Raw genomic sequence first — 26544 nt, 5'->3', positions numbered from 1 at the left:
TTTTTGCGCGATTTCTCTCTCTTGTTTCCACTGATTTATGATTAAACCACTGCGTTTTCTTCCCTCAGCTGATGGAGAAGGAGGACCTTGGGGAAACGAAGTTTACCAGTGAGTATTGTTACTATAAGATATGTCCTTACTTGTCAGTACTAACAAGGTGGGGGGGGGGGGGGGTGGGGTTTAAATGAATGCACGTCAAGATACAGAATGTTCTTCATGCTAGCCGTTGTCTAGTCGATTTCAAAAACTTCTTTTTGTTCCGATATAGGTATTTGAACAGCAACGCTTCCATTCCTAAGAAGAGCGACGAAACAGAGAGTGGAATTTCCAAGGAAAGCATAGCTCAAGCTAACCCTAACCCGACAGCACCACCAACAACACAGCCGATAGCTGCAAATACACTGCCTCCAGCGGTGCAATTAACGTCTTCACCCGTTGCACACAAAGCAGAAGTGAACCAATCCTCAGAGCTCAACCCCTGGACGGAGCCTCAGAAAGAATCCGTCGACAGCGCAAGGAAACCGGACCTGAAGCCTTTTAAAGATGAAGTAGAAGAAGACGCCGTCGTGGCAGAGAACGAGGCAGACAAGCAAGCTTTGCTGAAAGAAATTCCAGCTAACATAACAGAAGCAACTGTCGCCGAAGAGAGTAACGATACCATAGATGAGGACAATCCCTCTCAAACAGAAGTTTTCAATGTAAGCCCGCCAAGACCAAAACTTGTCACGCCGTTCAGAGGAAGATGCCCAGTTTGTCGTGAGTACTGAAGCACGATAACTTGTAACCTGCGAGCATCCCTTCATTGTGAGCGCTTCTGCAAGAGTGTTTTTTTTTTTTTTTGCCCGCAGCTTTAACTACAGCGGCATTAAGGAAGGCTTGCTCGCAGGTTAGACAACCTTTTGAAGCCCTTTAAGGTGGTTCCTCGGTTTTTCACTGCGCATTCTGTACTGCGCATAAAAATCACCCAATCAAGCGAATAAGCTCGCCCATTCCGAGAACACGGTATTGTTCTTAAATCAATGGACCAAGTAAAGAGATACGATGGTCTTTAGCTCTTAAGCAAACACGGTGACCTATATTTTTTATTGCATAATTTTGGTGAACAAATTATCTCCTTTTAATTGGAGAAATTGGAACAAGGTTATCGAGGGGAATAAAGGTATAGCTAAAACTTTGCACGAATCCCGTTACACGATGATGCACATATTATGACCTTGAAAGCAACGAATCGCGGAACGTTTTGAGCCGATGTCGTTAACAAATTGCGCGATGCTCCACAAATTATAAATCAAATTGTTCCTCACGCACGTGAATTTCTACCTATCACTTTTTTTTTTTTAAGTGTTACTTTGCTTCCAGTTACTGCAAAATGTACCGTCAACCGATGAACTGACACGCGTGATTAGTGAATCACCTTAAGTGTAAGTGTGTGGTTCAAGTGGGAACATTTTTATGCCGTGTGGGAAAGGTCATTCCTCGTTTTTCTCCAAGATTGAATTCTCTAGTGGTAGATCAGTGAGCAAAAAATGTATTTAATGATGTCAATTTTCGTATTATTCCTTTTTTTTTCAATGTTTGAAGTCACGAAATAACCCAGCAGAAGTTAACCTTTTTTCGGAACGTTTAGGACTACACGGTATACTACTTTATGATCACATACACGGTATACTATATGATGACATACATAACATACCTTCGGTGCAGCTGACCGTCACGCTCGTGTCACACAATTTTCCCGCTGGTCTATGAACGGCATCGTTTCCCAGCCACGATCCTTCAGTTTTCTCGGTTTATTGACAATACAGCCAGCAGATTTGTTCTGATCTATATTCATCTCGACATTCAAGATGTATTTTTCAGAAATAGCTGGGCAAAGCTGCAGGTATTTACATTGTTTTCTTTACGTCGGAGTTGTTGACATTGCGGATCGATTGAGTCGGATTTATGTTTGTGAATTGTTTATTCAAGCCAAGATTGAGTTCAGTGATGGTCCGTTCGATACTTTTCTAGGAATTTAAGTAATATACCATTTACAATGTAAGACATCTGGCATCTGAAGGAGCGATTTTGAGGGATAATTGTAAAATTAGAATTGTTCACGGTGGCTACACTTTTGTTTTTGTATAGCAGTGCTGTGTTGTCGTGCACGTTCCAGGCATATATTTTTTACTGTTTCTGGGTTTTCATGTTTTTTTTTATGCTTAAAAACCATGTAATAGAGGTTATTCCAAAGTAGAAAGACTAAATTAACATACATTGCTAATATTTTTTTCGTCTGAAGCAAAATTATCTCTATGAACGTCAGTAACGCAATCTTTTATTATTGTTAGTCACGCATGACGGATCTGCGAATTCAGACTAGCTTTAACGTTTTACCGCCTTGCATTGTGTAGAGTTTGATTTTTCTGGTTTGGCTTCCAAATGTGTTTTACCTGTATTATCATTTGAGTGACCGAAGTTGAGATATACCCTGTTATTTCCAATCCAGCGTCTCAAGAGATACAATATTTAACCATCGTGTTTTGATAAAACAAAATCACCACTTTAAGTTTTTTTTTTAAACCTCTTCGTCATGTGCATTAAAATGGGGAAAAGTAGGAAAGTGCATCAAATAGGCTATTCCGATTTATTATTATGATAGTTTACAGATATATTGAACATGGTCACTGGATGTCAATTCGTCTAGGAGCTTGGTAATTGTTTTGCGTAAAGATCATGCTGCTCAGTCTTGGAATGAATCTGACCCTCATCAATTCTTATCAACTCTTCTTTCTTTCAGCAACTTTAAAGCCAACAGCGCCAATGAGTAAGTAAAATTCTATAATCATCATACTGTGGCTTAGGTTTTCTACCCCCCTTCGTTCTAACTCATCGTAATGTTCAGCGTAACTTATATCACTTTTTCTTACCAAGATCTTTCGTATCCACCTGTTTCTTAACATCTAGGTAGGATCCCCTACATCCGTTTGAGGATTTACTAAAAAAAATATTTCTCTCAAAGGTGAAGGTGACCCAAACTCCCCCCCCCCCTGCTAGAAACGCAAATGAAGTTCAATTAACTCTTAATAAGAAGCCATAGTTTATCACAGTTTCTATGCCACTGGGCATCACGTCGCCTAAATGTTCTTTTTCCTGTTTCAATAGCATGCAGAACGGCCATAGATCTTGCTTTCTTGATCGACGGCTCGGCGAGCGTGGAACGATATGGCATCGGAAACTTCCGACGATTGATCGACTTCGTCCGTAATGTTGTCCTCGGTTTTTCAGTTTCCCGAACAAACACGCGAGTTGGGGCCATTGTGTTTGGTACCAGGCCTTATAAGCTTTTTGGCTTTAATAGCTACACAAACAACGGTGCCATATTCAACAAGCTCAACAAGGGGGTTCGTTATCCCAAATCAGGAAGCCGTATTGGTAGGGCGTTATTGATGGCGCAAAACCAGATGTTCCGTAAGAACACCAGGCGTTCGAGGACCACTAAGGTAGTAGTGGTCATAACCGATGGAAGTTCGATGGATGACGTTTCAGGACCTTCAAACGCTTTAAAGGCCCGTGGAGTAAGAATTTACTGTCTAGGGGTGGGACGATATATTAATGGTCGTCAGTTAGACATCATGGCCTCTCCTCCTCGGAGAAATCACATCTTTACCGCGGACTGGACTCATTTGGGAATCGTAGTTAACGAACTCAGGAACGCAATTTGCTTAGGTACGTAACTTTTTTTCCTTTGATACAAAAAAAAAATCGCATTATTTCGAATCTTGAGGACTTTGTTTCCCTCTTCCCGTTATCTCGAGCTTAAGATTGGGACCTGTCTGTGTATCTTTCCAATTTTACACAGGAAATGAACATCTTTTTAAGAAAAAAGAAATGGGTAACGAAATGATTTTGAATTGATACTAGTTTGACACCGATGTGGCTTGACTTACCCCAAGTTATCAAACTTGCTTAAACGTGCGATGGGGAAAGACTTTGAGTTCACGCAAGCAATCCAACTCGTCTTGTTTATTTTCAGGCACTGGAGGAAATCTTTTACCAGCCAAGCATCGTGTGTGCCTCTGTCCCATCACCAGACCCCCAATAAGTGAGTGGTAACTTAAAACAGCTAAAGTCTCAACAGTGTTGCAAGCAGTCCGGGTTTTCCCAGGTTTTGGTATACAAAACCCGGGCTATCTCTCGACTAACAGATGCACATATAATAGTAATCGCGACTCGATCACATATTTTCCTGCGCCTCAGTCAGTTCGTGAGAGGTGCGGTGGCTTCATGGTTTGTGCGCTCCACTCCAGATCGACTGGTCTGGGTTTGAGCCTTGGACATTGTGTTGTGTTCTTAGGCAAGACACTTTACTCTCACAGTGCCTCTCTTCACCCAGGTGTTTAAATGGGTACCGGCGAATTTAATGCTGGGGAGTAACCCGGGACGGACCAGCATCCCATCCAGAGGGGAGTAGAAATAAGGAGTTAAGCACCAGCCTCATGGGCCATTTGGCTCGTAAACAAACTTTACTTACAGCCAGTTTGTTCATTTTTTCACCCTGAGTTCTCACAGGCTCGTTTGATAATAATCTTTGCTCTGATTGGTAGTTGTGATCATTTCAAAACCATTTGAAAACGTAGGCTGGGCCAGTATAGTGACATACCGCAATATCAGTTTTTAAACTATAGTGGACTGGACACGGAACAAATGGTCGTGGAATCATCCCTTGCCAAGGATAGAAATACCAATCCACTAAAGTGGTCTCGTTTCTTAGTTGGAGTATGCACAGTTACTGTGTATGGTGAACGTACAGTTTAGTGTTAAAGTGACACGTTCTCTTACCATTTCTCTTTCGATTTCAGAACCGACTACGAAGCCTACTAAAAGGATACGTAAGTGCAGATCTTCCAGGAATTGAAACACTATGTTAAATGGGTTGAGTGAGATGCACGGGGAAATGCTTTTTTTTTTTTTAAGATAACCAAACAAAGGGGTGCTATATAATCTCGTGCTTGTAATTTGTTTTCAGTTCACATAAATTGTCGCCTATCATTTGTGGAAATCTTTAAACAAGTCTTGTATTAGGATATGCACATGCGTTCATTCGATTTCCACTACTAGACAAATAATTTTTACTTCATGTGGCTTACAGACTGCAATCACACTGAAATTTTGAATATAATGCAAATCTTTTCGACATGCCCAGTTTTTTGAGATCCGGAAATGTCTTGCTCCTTACAGCACACGAGAATCTTTAGTCTGGTAACGCTGAAATTTTCGGGGAAAGGGCCCCTAGATGATATATGCCAAACAACAAAAATAAACAATGGAGAAGTTAATAGATAAATAAATAGATAAATAATGTCGTTTTTCTATTTCTATCGAATCTGTTTCATATTTGCAGGATTTCCCCGTATTGTTGCGTTCTACCCGCTTAGTAGAAAAACAAGAGGCAAAGACATCAGCTCTAGCCAGAACCCTGAAGGAAGATTACACAACGTACGCCCCGCGCCTGGTCCTGATGGGCTGCCCGATGGCTCTTACTATTTCAACGGAAGAAAAACCAGTTACATAGATTTTCCCAACAAGGGAAAGCTCGATTCTAGATATTCCTTGACCCTCCTCGCCTGGGTCTACCCTGAAGGTTCTGGACCAATATTTCATTTTTCTCCGGGTGGAGTTCGCTTCTGGGTCGTCAGACCGAATACTCTATTCGTGCGATTTGTTCGCCGCACAGGGAGACCAACCCGACAGTTGATCAGTCGCACTTTGAGACCTGGAAGGTGGAATTACGTTGGAGCGTCGTATGACGAAAGGACAGGAATTGCAACGTTATGGCGAGACTCTCAACCTGTTAAGTCCCTGTTCATTGGTCGCATTCGTCTAGCTACCAATCGACCAGTAAGAATGGGGGCATTGCCACGTGACCTGCGGTACTTTCGTGGAAGGGTCTCTTGTATGCAAGTCTATAGTGTACCTTTGTCTGGTCCTGAAATAAAAAGAGCTGAAAGAGTTTGCTTCCGAGCACGTGAGTAAAAATCCTTGTGTTACACATATTTAAGTGGTAGCCAACTAGAGCTCCGCTCGTATCTAGTTAGCCCTTTAATATCATAGGTGACAAATTACTCCTTAATTTTGGCTCGAAATTTCAGCGTCAGTTTTTCATTTCACATGTGAAATTACAAAATTGCTATGGTAACATCTCTTGTATCTCGATCAGAGCCAAGATGGCGTCGAGATTTAAGACGGTGACCCTTGAAGAAGTTACGAAATTAAAAGAAGCGGCCGAAAATTTAAATACGCGAAAGAGCGCAATTAACTGGGTGCGAGTTTTTGAGAAGTGGTGTGACGAGAATAGCCTTGAGAAAAACCTGGAGATAATTCTTCCCGAGCAGTTGAATAAAGTACTCGAGCAAGTTTGCGCCTCCGTGTGTAAACAAGACGTAATTTGTTACACACGATATTAAAAGGTAATCAAATGGTTTTCTCGTGAAATTAGGAAATAATTTCACTAAAGGCTCGGGAAATTATCAGAATTTTGACAAAACGCGCGTGGAATAGCCCATTTCCGAGTTACCCATGGCCTCATTTTCAAAACGAGTCCCGGTGCTCATCCTTTCATATGATTATAAGTTTTCATTCACATGCAAATTAAACTCATTTTCACAAGAATGGTTGAGCACCAGGCCTCGTTTTGAAAAAGAGGCCAAGGGTAATTCGGAAATGGGCTATTATTTCCTAATTTCACTCGTCGCCATTTGATTACAAATACTAACTTCCAGAAGTGGTTAAACATTTATCAGTGGTGGATCTAGGGGAGGTTTCCGCCCCCCCCCCCCCCTTACCCTTATTTTGGGTAAGATATAAACGAAGAAGGAAGAAAAGCCGGCAGGTGTACACACACAAAAAGACCGAGCCCCCACTTAGCTCAAGCTCTGGACCCGCCACTGAATATTCATACATTATCTAGATAATGAGAATACTCAAACTTGTCAGGTAGAAGTAGTTATCTTGATCTACTACCAGATTCTCACAACTAATTTACAAGGCAATGTGCAATAGCTTAAGGGGAGAATTTACAATCAGATATTGGGATTTAAACGGTTAACAAATAGATTCCATGTTGCCGTGCGTCTGTTTAGTAATAAATCACATATGACGTCAAGACGTGGTGAGAACTCAAAAGTGACACACAAGGCACAGCTGAGTGTGTTACTGATGTTCCTAAGTGATTACGTCTTATGTGATGTACTACTGTACAGGCCAACTTCAACATAAAGTCTATTTGTTTTCTATGACAAAAAAAGCAAAATTTTCTTCATGGTGACGCCATCTATGCGTTTGTTTTGCATTAGATCACAAGTAAGAACCAATCAAAATGCGTGCAAGATTTAGCCACTCGTGTATCTGGCTCAAAGTCAGTGTTATTATTCATTTACGTAGCACTAATGTTTGATATTTACTTTCATTTGTAGGTCCAACTCAGAAGCCTAAGCCACCTCCACGTAAGTAGTTAGATTGACTTTATCATCACGTTCTTTAAGTTCTTCCCCGTTGAATGTTATAGCCTTAAGCTTCATATTTGGTAACATTGTTCAGTAAGCTAACATCATTATATGACGAATTTCTTCTACTTTTCATTACTCACGTATTAACCAATTATGGTGTGTAAAATACACTAATAACTACTAAAGCTTAAAACAAAAGTACGACACCAGTATTTCTTAATCATAACTTCATACGTAATATTAGTTTACAGTGTAGTTCGCGAACGTGAACTATAAACCTGTCCTCCTTTTACAGGGCTCCCGAATGCTGTTGCGTTCTACCCCTTGACGGTGAATTACAGAGGTTATGACGTTGGTCCCAAGAGGAATCCACCGGGAAAATTATTTAACGTAAAACCAGCGCCCGGTCCCGATGGTAGACGTGGTGGCTCCTACAGTTTCTCAGGGAAGTCTAATAGCTTTATTGAGTTCCCTAACACTGGGCCACTTGACACCCAGAACTCCATCACTCTCTTGGCATGGATCAACCCCCATGGAGGTGCGGGGCCTATCTTTAACTACGATCCCAGAGGGTTTGGCGTCCATTTTTGGATTACACGTGCAGGAAGACTATTTGCACGTTTCGTGCGGCGCACGCGAGCTATGACACAGCCGCTGATCAGTCGAATCCTTAGGCGCAGATCTTGGAGTTTTGTCGGTTGCACGTACGATCATACCACGGGAAATGCAGCATTGTACGTCAACGACAAAAGAGTCGCTACTAAGACTATTGGTCGAATACGTCTATCAACAAACTATCCTGCTAGGATGGGCGCAAAGATACGGGATAATCGCAACTTTCGTGGTTGGATAACGTGTATGCAGGTTTATGATGTAGCGCTTTCATTACGAATGATAAGGATCGCTAAGAAACTTTGTTTTAAAGGTGAGTACAAACCTTTTAATGCTTTGACCCCAAAAAAGTGACCAGCATCTAATTTCTCCTTACAATATCACCCCTGAAACTCACATTAAGGTCATAAGAGAAAAGAGAATGACTACCAACTAGAGAAGTTCTTGACTGTTAAACAAATGATCCTTGTCAGCACCTTGGAAAATCTATAGAGAACAGTAGAGAGTATACAATGAAAATATGAAGTTCATATATTTTGAACTGCGGTACGAGATACGTATGATGCACGATCCTGCATCATACGTATCTAGTACCGCAGTTCAAAGAATATGAACTTCATATATTCATTGTATCTGATTTATCATCACGGGTTTATTACGAATCAACTTAACGGCCTGCTCCCAGTTGGCTTGTTAGCTCAATTGGTAGAGCGCTGCACTAGTATCGCAGAGGTCAGTGGTTCGAATCCCGTCCAGGCCTGACTTTTTTCAGGTCTGATTTTCACTATTGCATAAATAGCGCTTTCTGCTGCGAGGATCGTGCATCATAAGTAGAGAGTATGTTAAGGTGTAAGGGATTAAGACCACTTTGTTTTCATTAAGCTGACTTGTTCTTTTTCGTTGTTTGTCTCTTAATAGGCCATTTTATAGTTGTGTACTTTGACAGTTGCCAAACTTTTGGTTTGGATTGAGGCTGAAGGTGACATTGTTGTGATAGAGACCAGTGTCTGGTTAGCAGGATAACAAATTAACTAAATTTGAAGAGCAGCAACATTTTTATCACAACAAGGTCACCCTTAGCCTCACTCCTGTTCAAAGGCTTGGCAATCAAGCACACAACTGTAAAATGGACCATTTGGAGGCATATTTGATCGACATAACTGTTTCTTCTTTCTGTATTATTACATCTTTCAGCTTTCCCCACCCCTGCACCGCCAACTACGCCACCACCCCTTCATGGAAAAAGTAAGTTGTATTCATTAAACCCTTTAAGCTGCTACTTAAATCTAAGAGTTGTTTAAACGATCCAAACTTCTTTTATGCTTGGACTGATTGACTTTAGTTTTATGTATAGCTTTGGTTATCCTGAAAATGTGAAATGAAATAGATATCTGAAAGAAGTATTTTCCACTTTGTACGTTTCCCGCCTATCGTTAAGTTTGTGGTGTTTTATGACAAGTAAAAAGTAAGTGACTAATTAACAATTATTCCACGAGCGCGCGTTGGATATGAGATGATAGATAGCCAACGAGGCGCGTAGCGCCGAGTTGGCTATAATCATCTCATATCCAACAAGCGCGAGTGGAATAATTGTTTTATTAAAAATTATCAATTTTTAGCTCCCTTTTAATTTTAAGCTGACACGTACGCTTGCCGTATTTGTAGATATGGTATATTGGCTGATATACCATAATGGCTAAGCCAATAAAAAGTCTTGAATTGCATTATCCAATGATCTAGTTTTTAATAATTCTTATTATGAAATGACAGTGAAGGAATTTCATTAGAGGAGATTGACTAAAAGCATCGTATGGAATAATTTTCATTTGGCTTTAATCAGATCATGGTGACCTTTGTGAGAGAAACCGTATTATACTAATAAAATGAATTAACTATGTATTTCAAAATGTTTTTTTAGCTTGCAGAGCTCGGATTGATCTTGGTCTCCTACTGGATGGCAGTGGCAGTCGGTATAGATTCAGCCAAGTCATTTACCTCGCACGCCTGATCATCAGATATTTTGACATTTCTAGGATCTATACTCGCGTCGGTATCATTGCATATTCCAACTCTCCAATTCCGGTATCCAATTTCCGTACCTTCTCGCGCAAATATGATGTGATAACGGCGGTCAAAAAGATCGGCTTTCCTCGTGGACGGTCCTATACAGGACGTGCGCTGCGCTTTGCTAAGAGATATCTGTACACTGGGTCTCGATCGTCTTCTCGTGCACGAGTCCTTCTTGTTGTCACGGGTAGTAGATCATCCGATGGTGTCAGGCGGCCTGCCGAGATGCTGAGGCAAGCTGGGGTCGAGATATTTGCGGTTGGAATGGGTGGAAAAACCAGTATGACTTCGTTGTCTTCCATAGCGAATGACCGTCATCACGTGTTCACTGGTGTGAGATTGAGGATTACAGCCACCCTGCCCAAACTGGTGGCTAAGATATGTGCGGCTACTCCAAAACCGACACCAACAAGAAGTAAGTTAAACATTCGATAGTCGTTGATCTAAGTCATTTTCCTTTTTAATAGTTCTCTATATAAACAAACGGCAACTAAAATAAATCAAAGTTATGCAGAACTGGGGCCTTTTAAATAAAGGCTGATAGTTTCGAAAGAAACTGTTTGGGGCTGCTTCGGTGGGGGTGACGAAATAATTTGGATATATCAACAAAGTTGAAATGGTAAATTGGCCACCTTAACGATTACAAAAGCTGACGTTTCGAGCGTTAGCCCTTCGTCGGAGCGAATAGAGGAATTGTGGGTTGTGTGTGCTTTTAAAGGCAGAAAATGGAGCTACGTTATTGGTGGGAACATGGCAACGAGATAAACAAGAATAAATTAGTGGAATGAAAAACGTTCGTTGATCCCTGTGGGATTTAGACTGCCGGTTTAAAAGATGAGCTTTTGTTCAAGATTTTTACGGCTTTCCGTGTTACCTAAGTGTAAGGAAAGACCGCAGATTGCCATATGTTGCTTAGAATGATTAGGTAAATTAAAATGTCTAGCGACTGGTTTCGATGTGTCCTTGTCATTCCTTTCCACTGGGGCCTTTTAAGACTGTACTATCTATTGGGGCGTATGTGCGAGATTTTAATCACTGAAAACGTTTGAAAATTCTGCACATTTTGTGAAGTTGTGGCTGCATCATGTTTTGTTAGCAGTTGTTGTGATGCTGACTTTGCTTATTTGCTTTGATTGCAGGACCTTCACCATATGTAACAAAAAAACCATCACCAAAGATCGGTAAGTAATTTTGTAATCAGGTGATAGTTTCCTTCAGGTAATCCGAACATAGTGTCACACAGTTTCCCTGCAATTCACTAAATGCTTAGATGTGTTCTGGACTTGGTCTTTGCCAATGTTTCGCGTTCATTTTTTTGTTTACTGTGAGCAACTATCCATTACACACTGACACCAAACTCCCTCTCCACTGACCTTTTTATGTTTTCATCGCTTCGTCGTTTAGTGAGGAAAACTAATATGAGTTGTAAAAAAATATCACACTCTTTATCACTCCTACGTATACTATTGGCTAAATAATCCGTTTACGTTTATTTCTATTGGCTAAATAATCCAATTACGTTTATTTCAACAGAACCACCCCCGGCTATGGGCGTATACCCATTAAATGGCATAGAACGTGGAAAAGACAAAGGCCCCTTTAAAAATCCGCCTGCAAGACTTGTCAATGTCGTCTCTAAGAACGGACCTGACGGGCTTCCGGCCGGTTCTTACCAACTACAAGGATTTGCCAATAGCTTTATTTACTTCCCAAATACTGGGCGGCTGGATACACACAACTCAATCACTATCCTTCTGTGGCTTTACCCAGAAAGCGCTGGACCGATATTTCATTACTATCCCAGGGGTATCGGTGTCAATCTCCGTATGATTAGCCGAAGGGTAATCCGTGCGGAATTTGTGACTCGCAACCGGAGAAAATCGTTCAGGATCTCTAGGAGAATACGTTCGCGAGTGTGGAACTACATTGCTGCTACTTACGATCAGAAAACTGGTTTAGCAACCTTGTGGTTGGATGCTGTTCCAATCACTCAACAAAACATTGGAAGAATACGACTGGCCACGAATTACCCAGCTATTTCAGGACGAAGGCCAGGCGACCCTAGGCATTTCCGAGGTCGCATCTCGTGTCTTCATATTTACAATCTTGCACTAAACTCTTATCAGATAAGGAAGCTCAAAAGATTTTGCTTCCGCGCAAGTAAGTTGATATATTTTACCTGACATCACTAGTGTATGTGATTCGCGTCATGAAGTCCTCCAAATTACTTCAATTCGATTTCAATTCGCGCTGGAAAGATTTTTTCGTGCATTTTTCATATCTTTGTCTTCACTTATGCCTGGTGAATACTTTCTCATCCAAGTTTGCTGCCCACAGTTTAAATGTTGTGAGGTAGATAGATGACTTTAGACACATTTTTCAAGGCTGTATAAAGCATGCGCACTTCCACTGACTTTCCTCAAGTCTGTGTACCTTAAACAAATTTCCATTTATTCATCCTTCTAGGACCTGTGACACCGAAACCAACACCAGGTACGTTCAAAAAACTGTTACAAAAACATATCACGTATTCTTAGCGCATTGTATTTCAAGGGTAAAAGTTACCGCCCAGGGAGTCACACTTGCAATCTAGGCTTTGAACTTTTCGTTTCCGTTTAGCTGAGAAGGTTTCAATAACTTTAAAACCGAAATCATAATTCGGAATGAGTGGGACATTATAGTTTGCAGTGGGACACGATCACCCTGCGCCATTTGCGATTTTTGCCTCAAAACGTTACGCAGTTAGAATATCGTGCTTGCAGATTTTGAGCGTCAGCTGGTATGCGCCGGATTTTGTTCGCCTGATTTCTCACAAATATAAATCCTATCTCCAAGTGGCAAAATTGTATTTGGTACGTCCACTTACTATTTTACACTGATTTTAATTCAGGTCTTCCCCGAATTGTTGCCATCTACCCTCTCGATGAACAATATCAGGGACGTGACGTCAGCGGAAACCGAAACCCTAGTGGTACCTTTGTTGGCGTGAGAACAGGACCAGGTCCCGACGGATGGCCGAACACTGCAACCGAATTCTTCGGGAATCGGAACAGCTACGTGGAGTTCCCGAATACTGGCAAGCTAGACGCAAAGAATTCCATAACCGTGTTGGCCTGGGTCTTGCACATGGGTTATGCGGGTCCGATTTTTAACTACAACCGTGGCCCGGGATGGGGAGTGCATTTATGGATGACAAAACCGCGACAGTTCTTTGCCCGGTTTGTCCGGCGGGATGGTCGCCCCACCACACCGCTTGTTACCCATGGAAACAACGTGCGATACAAAGCGTGGAATTTCGTTGGTGCATCTTTCGATGGAAACACAGGGATGGCGACACTGTGGGTGAATAATCGACCAGTTGTTCGGTCCAATATCGGGAAAGTTCGTCTGGCGACAAACCGCCCCGTGCGTATGGGTGCAAAGATTGGCGATCGTCGGTACCTCCGTGGCAGAGTATCGTGTGTTCAGGTTTACAGCGTGGCACTTAACCGAAAGCAAGTCATAAATGCTGCAAAGAGATGTTTCAAACGTAAGCCTGGTCCAAATTTTGTCAAACTGTACACACCTATACTTTTAAAAGTTTTTAAGGCACCAACTTATGTGGCAAACTCAAGAAGACATACATAAAAGTACAAAATCACACATGCGCTTACACTGGGAGAGAGCATATCTGGGCTGCGAAGTAGCTTAGAGTTCAACTGAATTGTACCTCAAGCACATTTTCCACCACATTGAGATGAACACTTCTTTTTGTGTGATAGTAAGAGAATAACTTGTTTACAGCAATTTGATGTTTCATTGCTTACATTGGTTACTTGATCAAAACATTCTATTTATTTTACAATCAACAGGACAACCACCACCAACACCTCCACCTCCAGGTATGATTTATGAAAGTTATTCTTTTTATTTTTTTACAACGTTTACAGTAATGACTGTGAGCATGACGTTTGGTGCAAAGGCAAACTGAAAACTCTATTCTGAACGTATTTACTTAAACAACAATCCTAAATACAACTTTGTATAAAATATTTTGATCACCTTCTTCACCTAGCACCAGTCCTTTCTTATGAATTTTTACCTTATCCCAGCCAGTCTTTACATTTTCTTCCACGGTTGACGAAGGAGTCTTTGCCCCTACTTATAACCATCTACATGACTCCTGACTGATTCGAAGGCGGTTGCATATATATATTTTTTTAATTTTAAGATTTCAACATAGTTCCTTTCGAAATGCTGTGACTCCTTTTCTCTAGGCATTGTTAGACAATTGAGCTCGGTAATTGTTGCGACTAAACTTCGTTCGCGGAAGTTTTCCTCTCAAGTTTCATCCCTGACTGGTATCTTTGATGTAATTGCTTGTTACACAACATAGGATTCTTCATCCAGTATCATCAATGACTGTAATAATTGTGATTATAACTCCTTCCTTAAGCTCTAGTGGAACGTTGGGTAGAAGCTCCAGTAGAACCAAAGCATACATGTTAGACAGCCTTGTCTAAGTGGGTGGGTACCTGTGACGGTTGCTGGATCCGTCAGCTTCCAAAATGGTTTGGCCCAAGGGTAGACTGACCTATTTTACTTACCATTCACGCGTTACTTTGCCCTTTCAGTCTGTAGAACGGTTGTAGACCTTGGTTTCTTAATTGATGGCTCTGGAAGTATCGAATATCATGGTCGAGGGAACTTTAGGCTGATGCTTCGCTTCGTAAAATCCGTTGTGGTCACGCTTCCCATTTCGAGAACTCAGTCACGTGTGGGTGCAGTGCTCTTCTCCACGAATCCTATACCGTTGTTCAGATTTGGTCAGCTGAACACCATCACGCATGTACAACAGGCTATTGACAGCATCAGATACCCTCGTGGCAAGACGTACATCGGCAAGGCCTTGGCCTACGCCAGAAGATTCTTATTTAGTGGACGTAGGAATCGGAATCGCAAGCGCGTCTTGATTATGCTCACGGATGGCATATCACAGGACCGTGTTGGGCGTCAGGCGTTGCTTCTGAAGGCAAAAGGCGTTGAGGTTTTTGTTGTTGGTATCGGAAGAGCACTTAGGAAACGGCAACTGCTGCAGATTGCCACAGACAGGAACCATGTTTCTGTTGTATCCTTCAGAGGACTGGCTGCTTTGTCAAGGATGATAAGGTCCAAAATCTGTCAGCTTATCCAACCTACAGGTTAGTGCATGAATGTCCTTGTGATGTGCCACCGGGATAGGGAACAAAGATAAATACAGAAAGTGAATGGGAATTCCTTGCGAGAAGTAAAGAAAATAGAAGACATGTACGCGGAGGCTAAAGAAGAAATGTGACTTTGTAAAAACCCTTGCTGCCTAGGGAAAGAAAGACTCGTGCACGTTTAGCTAAATAGCACCCAAGGGTTTGTATCGGGGCGAAGTATTCACTTTTTATACTTCTTTTTCAGGAGGGCCAAGCAAGCCTACACCGACAAGAAGTAAGTGTCACTTCGAACCAGCACTTCTTTTAATTGTTTCAGCCAGTAAAACGTTGTGTTACGGTTATTCTGATCTACCCAACAATTTCATCACTAAGATCGTGTCACAGGAAATGGGATACCATTGCCCAATGTTTTTCTTTCCTTTTTTTCTGAACTCAAACATTTTGCCTTCAAAAAATTATCTTGCAGTTTATATTCCGGATTCCATAGTTGTGTACCCTTTGGATGGTCTGAGGCGGGGAAAAGACATCAGCCGAACCAAGAACCCCTCAGCCTCTCTAATGGGCGTAGGCACTGCTCCAGGTCCGGACGGCCGCCGTGATGGGTCCTTACGTTTCTATGGAAGACGAAACAGCTACGTCGAAATTCCCAATACAGGAAAGCTGGACACAAGATACTCAATAACAATTCTTATCTGGGTGTACCACTCAGGGATATCAGGACCTATATTCAATTACAATCCACGAGGCTTCGGCGTGCACGTGTGGATGACAGGGCGACGCCAACTTTTCGCACGCTTTGTGCGACGCTCAGGGAAATTCACGTCACCGATTACAAGTGGAAGAATGAAATACAAGGCGTGGAATTACGTCGGTGCAAAGTACGATGGTAGAACAGGCGTGGCGACGCTTTACATCAACTCAGTACCAGTCGGAATAAGACGTTTAGGACGAATAAAGTTATCGACAAACTATCCTGTGAGACTTGGAGCACGGGAAGGAGACAGGCGCTATTTCCGTGGAAGACTCTTTTGCGCGCAGGTATACAGTGCTGCCCTCAGCCAGAAACAAATCTTCGCGGCCAAACAGAGATGCTTTTTGCCAGGTTTGTGCTATTTGTGTTCTATTTATATGCTTTTGCAGAATTAATGGAAATGGCGATGGACTTCCTTCTCAAGACCTTTAGCTTTCTGTGGAACTTTTAAATTAAGGGGAAGCCTGTTCCTTTTCGAGATTGTTCCTGCTTGTTAGAAGAGTACTTCATCCCCTGAGCTCTTTCTAAATAATACGTAGAGAAGATTAAGATTTGCGCGCGTCTGGCTTTCGTTGATGACAATCTGAATCTGGTACACAGGTTTTAAGTTGTGGCAAAGTGCACATGAAGTTTTACGATGATGAAAGTATTAACAAAAAGCTCTTCTCTTGCAGTTCCCTCTCCTACTCCTCCCCCCAGTCCTCGCCCAAAACCAGCGCCACGTGGTAAGCCTGTCATGATAGAATATATTCATCATACTTGTTTTAACAAAGGTCAACGTTTGAGAAACTTAAGGTCATTTGCAAATGCTTTTCTTTAAGATTTTTCTTCCTTCTCTGTTAGTTTGCAGGCAGCGTATCGATCTCGGCTTCCTGGTGGATGCGTCTCGCGTCAGGTATAGCTCCCGTGTCATTTTGCGATTCCTCAAAGACGCAGTCAGGTTATTTGAAGTTTCCAGGTTGAAAACTAGAGTTGGCATCGTGCAGTACACCTCTAGAGTTAGGCTCCTTTTGCGATTTGGAAGAAGTAACAATCCAAGTCAAATTAACAGACTGATCGATCAGATCCGACTCATCGGTCGCACTGGTAGATACCTTGGAAGAGCCCTGACTTACACAGCACGGTACTTGTTTAGAGGTAGACCACGCTGTGGGCGAAGAAGGGTTCTTGTTGTTCTGGCGACTGGAGAGTCCCGCGATGGGGTCACAAGGTCCGCAAGAGGATTATTTTCTTCGGGAGTGGAATTATACGCTGTTGGTATTGGAAGTGTGAGGAGACAATCGTTGCTTCGCATTGCCACCATCTCAAGTCACGTGTTTAGAGTTCGTGCCAGGCAGATGGTGTCGCTTAGTCGGATTATTAAAGATAAAATATGCAGTTCGACAGGTTAGTGGGATTCTGGTCGTCGTATAATTTTAGCCTTTTGATCCCAACAAATCATGTAACTTAAAAGTTTACTTGCTCGTTAATGCTTTTAGAATCGGTTTTGCGTGTTATATCTCGCCTTGTATATCCTGTCCCAATGCGTTTCGTCAACTGTCCTCAGATAGTAAAGCTCAAGAAGTAAGTGTGGCGGACAATGGCGGTCTAAAAATAAGGCAGCTACACAATAATGGCGTGACACACATGGCAAAAATCATTTCCCAAGTTCTCTCTCATGTGTACTACTTCTAGTAAAAGTCAGAGCTACTTACTTTTTTTATCGCGACGCACATCATCGTACGTAGTTTGATCTTTTACAGTCTGTGATGGAGACAAATTTATTTTTCAGGGGCAGAAAAATTCACAAAAAATTCGCTAAACTATTCGAAATAGGTTGTCGCTTCAACTTGTTCCCATCTCGTGTCTCGTTGACCTGTCTCGCAGCGAGTTTTGGCTTTAATAACCACGGCAAAAAAAGTAGCGTTCACCGTACGGAAAACAAAAGTTGAATTCACGGAAAACGTGGCAATTTACTAACGTTTACCCGTGTTTTTCCAGCGTTAACGCTCTTCTTTATCTTCAGTTGTCACTTCCGGTGGCGCGGTCGGTTTCTATCCATTTACAAGCACCTCAGGCGGACGTGACGTCAGTAGGTTCAGGAATCCTTCAGCACAACTTGTTGGCGTTTCATTCATTCAAGGCCCAGATGGACATCCACAAGGAGCTTTCTTTTTCCCAGGGGTGCGAAGACGTGGGGGAAGATCAAGAGGCAGTTATGCCCTGATCCCAAACAACGGATGTCTGGACACCCGTTACTCTATAACGATAATTGCATGGATTTACCCGGAGAAACCCGGTCCCATTGTGCACTACAATCCAAAGGGATGGGGTCTTCACTTGTGGCTCACTCATCCAAACGAACTCTACTTCCGCTTAATGCCCAGGCGGGGCTCTCGGCGTAATGTTAAACCGCTGACCACCCAGAGCTTGAAGCCTTACAGATGGAACTATATCAGTGCTACTTATGACCACCGCACAGGACTTGCAACGCTTTGGTTGAATGGGCTTCCTGTGTCTCAGAGGAATATCGGAAAGTTTTCTTTGGGTGTAGCCACAAACTACCCCATAGTCATTGGTCAGCGGCCTGGAGATCGTCGCGTGTTTCGTGGACGTATCGCGTGTTTGCAAATTTATAATGTGGCTATGACGAGAGCACAGATCATCGCCAGGAGAAAGCAGTGCTTCAGACCAGGTGGGAATAGAAATAAACTGCGTTTAAAACTAGCATTTAATCAAACTAGATTGAAATTGACATTTGAAGCGTTCTATACCGTGATGTCTCTAATTTATTAGTAGATTGCTTTTGTATAAGATATCGCTCAATTTTTGGACAAAAAAAACCTGGCCCCGGTTGTTCGAAGATTGGATAACGACGCTATCCAGTGGATAAATCCTTATCCAGTGAATAGTGCAGTGCGTTTTGGTATAACGTATCCGCTGGATAGCGTTATTTGCCCTTTTTACAACAGGGCGCTGGAGGGTGTGATTGTTGGTGAAAACGTAAATTCCGTCCGTCAACGTCTGCTATGCATAAGTTAAATAATGTAAAATATCTTGAGTGCCATAGCTCTCGTGGTCGAAACTGATTGGCCATCTTGTCCTTGATATAATTTGCTTGATAAGTAACCGTTTGGGTTGTAAAGGTGTTGACAAGTTTTTGAGAGTTCTAATATAATGTTTCTTTAAACATTCTAGTGGTTGTACCCACCGCACCAACTCAGAAACCATCAACTCCTCGACCAGGTACGTTTCACAGCTTTGTCGTTATTTTTCGAAATCAGAAAGGCCACAGAAGTAGCAAACCTTGAATTTAAGTTTTACTCGGCAATAATACGCGTCTTCTCTCCATAATGGTTTTACTAGGGGAAAGCTTGGAGGCGCTAGCGGTTAGCTAACTTTTAAAGTTTTAAATGGTAATGGGATTTCAAACCCGAAAACTTCGGAAAAGAGGCAACAATTTCAATTTTACCAGTGGACAAGTGAAAGGAAAGGAAGGGGCTTCGAAAGTTTGCCGTGAAATTTAAGGGAATAGTGTTTCGACATGTTTGGGCAAAATATTATTTGGTTTAAGTTTGAGTATATTCAACAACTTTCTGTTTATAATCTTTTAGCAGCTTACACGTAGCGTATTTAAACCGGTGCGTGAACTTAGAAAGATCAGGTTAATTGAAACAAATAGTACAAAAAAAGGCTATTATCAGGCGCTTTTAAATGAACTTCTCCGCTCAAAACAGTGAGAAAGCTTTAACGCAGTCTCTCTGGCATTTGCTGTTTTTACCTACTCTCCTGTATATTCTTGTTTTGTTCTTTAGTTTGTGCAGTACCTATTGATCTTGGCTTCCTCATTGACGGTTCCTCCAGTATAGAACGTTACGGCCGAGGGAACTTTGCCCGTATGTTAAACTTTATCAAGTCTTTTGTGAGCTTCTTTCCAATCTCTCGTCGAGATACCCATGTTGGCGTGATCCTATACACTCGCCGGGCTATACCTATCTTCAGCTTCAATAAATACTACTCCAGGGCGACCATCTTGAAAGCTATCGAGAACCTGAGGTATCCCCGAGGAGGCACCTACATCGGGAAGGCTTTGTCATTTGCCCGACGGTACCTTTACCCAGGAAGATTTGCATCTAATAGAAAGAGGGTGACGATTGTGCTTACCGACGGCATCTCCCAGGACCGTGTAAGTGGACCGGCGCGCCGTCTGCGCGATGCAGGCTGCGAGATCTTCGTTCTTGGCATTGGACGAGGGTACAGGATATCTCAGTTGCGGCAGATTGCCACTGATAATAATCACGTATTTACGGCGTCCTTTAGATCCCTCGGGACACTCATACAGAAGATTAAAACCAAAGCCTGCCAGAAGCCAGTACCTACTCCAAGTAAGCATTGCTGTTGTAAACATCAACATATTTTTATACTAGGTTTAATAATTTTAATTATTGAACATAGTGTAAGAATATTGAACATGGTGTAAAAAAATTGAACATAGTGTATGTTCGATTCAATTTCTTAGTTTGCTTGCACACTTAAATTCAAGTTATTCCATCTTTGAAATTGTCATAGAATATAGAAGATAAGGTGGCAAACTGTATTGTACTTATTTAAACAATATAATTTACTGTCTATCTTAACTGATATTCTTTTTCACTGCTTTTTTGCAGTACCAACAACCCAAAGAGGTAGGTCAGTTCTCGTTAGATTTCAATACCGTATATTAGCTGAAGTCATATTAAGAAATGTAAATGAATTGAATTTTTTTTTACTTTTTAAATTCGCTAGAAATTTCAATTCAATCTTTTCATGGTAAGATTTCGATTCGTTTACCTCTCTTTAACTACTCATGGAATCGATGTTTTAGACATGAGTTCGTTTTAACTTCAGTTCGACTCCCAAGTACCATGGCTGTTTACCCATTCGATCGTGCGCGAGCGGGTCGAGATATAAGTCGAGGCAGAAATCCAAGTGCACGAATCGTCGGTGTGAAATACGGACAAGGCCCGGACGGCCGAAGGGACGGCTCTACGGTGTTTGACGGAAGACCTAACAGCTACGTGGAAATCCCCAACCGTGGGAAACTGGACGCGAGGTATTCCATAACCTTCTTAATCTGGGTGTACCATGACGGCCGCAAGGGACCAATTGTGAACTACAACCCGAATGGCTACGGCGTTCATCTATGGATGACAAACTATCGGCAGCTATTTCTTCGCTTTATGCACCGCAATGGACGCACAACTAGACCCCTTAGAACCAATCGGTTTAAGTACCGAGCTTGGAATTATGTTGGTGCCACTTACGACGAACGGTCTGGTATTGCTACGCTGTGGTTGAATTCTCATCCGGTAGCAAGACGGCGGTTGGGTAGAGTACGTCTCTCCACAAACTATCCTATTAGACTGGGAGCCATCAGGAGAAGTCGCAGTTATTTCAAAGGAAGAGTCTTCTGCTTACAGCTTTACAGCGTCGCTTTGACTAGGAAACAGATCTTTGAAGCCAAGAGGAAGTGCTTTTTGCCAGGTGAAGTTGCTCAACTAGATTCTGAAGTCTGTTGTACATGTAGGCTAGAGAATGTTTCAACTTGAACTACAGGCAGATAACTTTTCTGTTTCATTGTCCTTTAACTAACTCTTTGACAGTGTTGACGGCCTTCCTCTTTAGCGTCTTTCTCCAATTGGTTTCTCTTCTCCTGATGTAAACACAACTGGAAAGTTATCACTTACCTAAAAATCTTCATGGTGACTTCCCATTTCGGAGATAGCAGTTTTTTTCTAAAATGATCGCCGTTTGGCGATATCGTTCACAAGAATGTGGGTCATTTGTAGGTACAAAGTTAGTAAGTACCCAGTTAGCCCAATGGATAGTGCGCTGGACTGTTGTGCGGGAGGTCGAGGGTTCGAGCCCCGGCCGGACCAACACTCAAGGTCTTAGATTAATTGAGAAGAATTTGCTACCTTTCTATAACATCAAAAAATGGTTGGACATTCTACTCTTCTGCAGGGTTGGGGGTAGGAGACGTTAATTTCCCACGCGCGAGATTACTGTGTGATGGACGGTCCTCCCCTGGGTTGGCATGGGTGGGTTTACTGGGTTCGCAGTAATTCGCGCAAGCTGTTGCGATGTCCCTGCCGGTCGGCGAAGCTAATAAACCAAACGCGTACCAACGAATCATAATCACATGCAATTGTGTATCAATTTTTATTTAAAGTTCCTAAGCCAACTACGCCGGTCACCAAACCAACCACTCCGCCCCCGAGAGGTAAGTAAATGTGTTGTTTGTTCCTCTGTGTGTGTAGTCTTCTCAATTCTCACTTCCTTTTTGACCTGTGCATAGCCCCGTCAATCAAACTCATAATACAAACCTACTGTACACTATTTTAAAATACACTATTTTACAATTAATTCTCAAGTGAAGGCCAGAGACGTTGTAGTGGTGTTTACGTGTTTTTTTTAATTTTGTTTAGCAACTTGGTTTTACTGCGACACGACTTAATCTCACTTTTCTCTTCCTTTTTTTTTTCAATCTCTTTGCGGTCTTTATTACAATCAGGAGCTACACAAACACCGCTTTAGACTCAGAATAACCGAGCAGCAGCTGCTTCTGAACCGCGCCTTGTGACCATGTTCGTGGCTAGGTTACAGAGTTGTTTTTAAAATGGTGCCGTCCATAAATCAGGCGCACATTTGAAGACTTTATGTTCAAATGGTCAACTTAATTTTTTTGAGTCTCAAAATGCGTTAGGTAACAAATTGTTGCGGAGACGTTTTGATTATGGGGAGAAAAATCATACGATTCCAGGTTACCTCTCTTTTTGCGTTAAGAAGTCGCGCTTTGTGAAGGATACCTTGTTAAGGAATCATGCTTTGGCAAGGATACCTCGTTCCTTTCAATGGTTTCCTTATTGTTCTTTTTCACTCAGTTGAATGAGCTGGCGTAAAAGTTGCTTCGCTGATTACTTGGTTTGTCACCAGATGTACTATAATTGCTTTAAACATCGTCAAAATGATTTTCCTCATATTTCTTTTTTATTTCAGTCTGCAGAGCCCGTATCGACCTTGGTTTTCTTATCGATGGCTCTCGTAAAACTGGATCCGTTACTTTTCAGCGCATCATCGAATACGTGAAGGAAACGGTCAGGCGATTTGATGTCCAGAGGTCACAAACAAGAATTGGCCTAACCCTTTTCGCTTCAAGCCAGCGGCTGGTGTTCGGCTTTGGTAGATCGCACAGTAGAGCGCAAGTGTACCAAGAACTTAGAAGGTTGACGCTATTGCGTGGAAGACGAAGAAATACAGCGCGAGCCCTGATGTATGTTAAGAGATATCTGTTCCAAGGCAAACCCACATGCGGCAGGAGACGAGTGCTTATACTGGTAACTGCCGGTGAATCACGTGACAATGTGGTGCGTCCGGCAAGAATCTTGCATGCTGCCGGTGTCGAAGTGTACACGGTCGGCCTTGGTCGGGCTAGTGGGCGATACTTGAGGAAAATCGCCACAGACCGGTTCCACGTGTTTTCCACGAATGTCCGTAGTTTGTTGACTATAGTGAGAACCATCAAGGACAAGATGTGTCATTCCCCAGGTAAGGCTAAAAAAAAATTTGGAGTTACAATTGATACCTTTTCTTCGAAGTATTCTATCCGCTAACTGACTAATTGACTGACTGACCGGCCAACCGATAGACAGACAGATAAACATCGAATGTCTTCAAACTTCAAATATATTGGAACAATTCAATTTATCGTATTCAGTTTAACTTGGCTATATTTTAACTTTGAAAACACGCCACTTTGCAAGAACAAGATAAAATAACTCAACAGAAATTAACCCAGAATATATTTATTCATTTTATTTTTCTACTAGTCATCATTTCTAGAGGAGCTGTAGCCACGTATCCCTTCACAAGTGCAGTACGAGGCGGTGACATCAGTCAGTACAAGAACCCTCCCGCACGACTTGTACGTGTTACCTACATCCAAGGACCTGACGGACACCCGAAGGGGGCTTACTACTTCCCAGGGAGAACTCGGATAAGGGGAAGAACAAGAGTGAGCTATGCCGTTCTCCCGAACAATGGTTGTCTTGACACGCGGTACTCGCTGACGATGATACTCTGGGTGTATCCTGAATCTCCAGGACCTTTGATTCATTTCAACCCTAGGGGATGGGGAGTCCATCTGTGGGCAACCCGTCTCACTCAACTCTACTTCCGGCTTATGCCAAGGAGTAGGACTGGCCGTAGAGTGAAAGCTCTGATTGGTCGCGGGCTCAAACCAAGGACATGGAACTACGTTGCAGCAAGTTACAACCACCGCACCGGTTTGGCGACTTTGTGGTGTAACGGCTATCCGATTGTCCAGAGAAATGTTGGCAGGTTCCCAAGTGGATTGGCCACCAATTATCCCATAATGATCGGTCGAAAGCCTGGCTCTCGTCGCGTGTTTCGTGGACGAATCGCGTGTCTGCAACTGTTTAACGTGGCTCTCACGCGACCTCAGATCGTTGCCCTACAGAAGAAATGCTTCCGACAGGGTAAGTGTCACCAGCTTTTCCGATATTAGTTATATTTTGAATTATCCCATTATTCTAACTTCTTTTCATACAAGTGTATTTCATTATTTTACTTACCAAACATTGAATTTCTCTTTCATTCTAGTTCCTAAACCCCCGCCCACTCCAAGTCCAGGTAGATGTCAAATATTTGTATTTTCTCAGAACTTCTCTATCGTGTAACTTTTTGAACACCTTTTTAAACTCTATACTAATTTACTCACTTAATGATTCATGGCTGTTAATGAACATCGCATTTCTGTTCATAATTATTCCAGCTAAGACCGTAATCACTTTTACAAAATACGTGAATTTAGTATGTTAGTCCACTTTGGTGTTGTAACAAGAGATTTTAGTTTGTAGGGCGACTTCATTCCCCTTAAATTGCATGTTTCCTAAACATGTTACTTTATTCTTATTTCTCAAACACCATCAGGAGACTTTTAGGGGACAATTATTAAGGGACCAGTATCACCCCGGGGGGGGGGGGGAAGGTTGGTTAGATCACAGGGTTTTGAGACGGAACATATTGTCTCCGCTAACAAGGCATAAAGAGGAGGCCAGAGAAAATTGATTGCCATTTAACTGCCAATGGGAAGGGCATCACAAGGACATATAGAGTGTTGTTAATTATCTTCTATACTTTAGTATGCAGATCTCGGGTGGATCTCGGTATTCTTATCGACGGTTCCAGAAGCGTCGGACGAAGGAACTTCAGAAAAGTTATTGACTTCTTGAGATCCTTGGTCAGCTTCTTCCCCCTGTCCACGCGACAAACACGAGTGGGTGTGACGCTGTTCTCTTCTCGATCGAGACTCGTGTTTGGATTCAAAAGATATGGCTCAAGAGCGCAGATTGTAAGAGCCATCAACCGTATAAGGTTTGTGTAAGACTGGTGTCATGTGATTTGTTCCACACTTTGCCTATTTCTTCATATTTTGAGTGGACGAAACTTTGTTCCGCGTGCCAAACTCTTTTTTCTTCAGCCAATAAAACTGTAACACTCCCTGGCGGAAATATCCAAGCTGCGATTTACCTTGTTCTTATCCTTGCCAGATATCTGCCAAGAGGACGTGGAAGCTATATTGGACGAGCTCTCAGATATGTCCGAGGTGCGCTGTTCCGAAGGCGCGCCATACGAGGGCGTAAACGCACCCTGCTTATATTATCCGACGGTGCTTCCTCGGATCGTGTTCGAGGACCTGCCTTGCGCCTTAAGAGAGAAGGTGTAGAGTTATTCGCACTGGGAATCGGCTCGCGGTTTAGCAGAAGTCAGCTTCAAATGATTGCTTCCAGTCCTCTTAATGTTTTTACGGCTGGATTTAGTCGGCTTGGTAAAGTTATTCAGGCCATCAAAGAGAAAGTGTGTCGCCCTAGACGACCAACACCTACACGTGAGTTTATCACCGTGTGATACTGAGTCCTCTGACTTTCCTAAGGGTTATTGAGTTTCCACATTGATCGCCATGAACTCATGTTTTTTTTTTTTCTGTTACGAATAGCTCAGAGAATTCGGCGCAAATTATGACAATTGGGAAATTTTCATTTCGCTCAAGACTTCAATCCTGGGCCTAAGTGATAAGTAGTGGGAAGTACACAAACCCTTCAAAACGAAACAAATTTCAGAAAGTTTGGAAGATAATCTCTTGTTTCTTTTCTTTCGGTTTTTGTTTCTTTTTATGTTGGCTATTTTTTGTTTGAACTTTTGACTTTCCGTTATGTTCTATTATTAGTTTTAAATTGAAGCTTAAGACGTTTCTTTTTAACGAAGCATTTTGTAATTGATAAAGTTTTTATAGTTATTTATTCATTGTTAAGGTTTCAAATAGAACATTTCAAGTAATAATTAGTTATATGTTATATATCTTATTTATTATGAATCACATTTATTGTTATTTTGTTTTCCAATT

General features: G+C 42.1%; 1 protein-coding gene across 1 annotated transcript; it reads left to right on the top strand.

Moving 5' to 3' along the window:
• Positions 1 to 170: 170 nt before the first annotated feature.
• On the top strand, positions 171 to 26048 carry LOC148718098 (uncharacterized). Its single transcript, XM_088742448.1, has 31 exons — positions 171 to 756; positions 2780 to 2806; positions 3145 to 3708; positions 4016 to 4091; positions 4620 to 4786; positions 5384 to 6007; positions 7455 to 7484; positions 7783 to 8412; positions 9294 to 9344; positions 10018 to 10581; positions 11306 to 11347; positions 11700 to 12326; positions 12633 to 12659; positions 13057 to 13695; positions 14018 to 14047; positions 14780 to 15346; positions 15594 to 15623; positions 15816 to 16451; positions 16775 to 16825; positions 16944 to 17486; positions 18106 to 18774; positions 19278 to 19325; positions 19895 to 20464; positions 20747 to 20764; positions 20967 to 21602; positions 22291 to 22341; positions 23118 to 23666; positions 23948 to 24616; positions 24741 to 24770; positions 25283 to 25514; positions 25691 to 26048. Exons 1-31 carry the CDS (start codon positions 189 to 191, stop codon positions 26046 to 26048), a joined length of 10323 nt encoding a protein of 3440 aa, XP_088598574.1. The 5' UTR covers positions 171 to 188.
• The last annotated feature ends 496 nt before the right edge of the window (positions 26049 to 26544 follow it).

The sequence above is a fragment of the Stylophora pistillata genome, chromosome 13 (assembly GCF_964205215.1).
Source record: "Stylophora pistillata chromosome 13, jaStyPist1.2, whole genome shotgun sequence".
Classification (NCBI taxonomy): domain Eukaryota; kingdom Metazoa; phylum Cnidaria; class Anthozoa; order Scleractinia; family Pocilloporidae; genus Stylophora; species Stylophora pistillata.
This window is presented reverse-complemented; position numbering and strand designations above follow the sequence as displayed.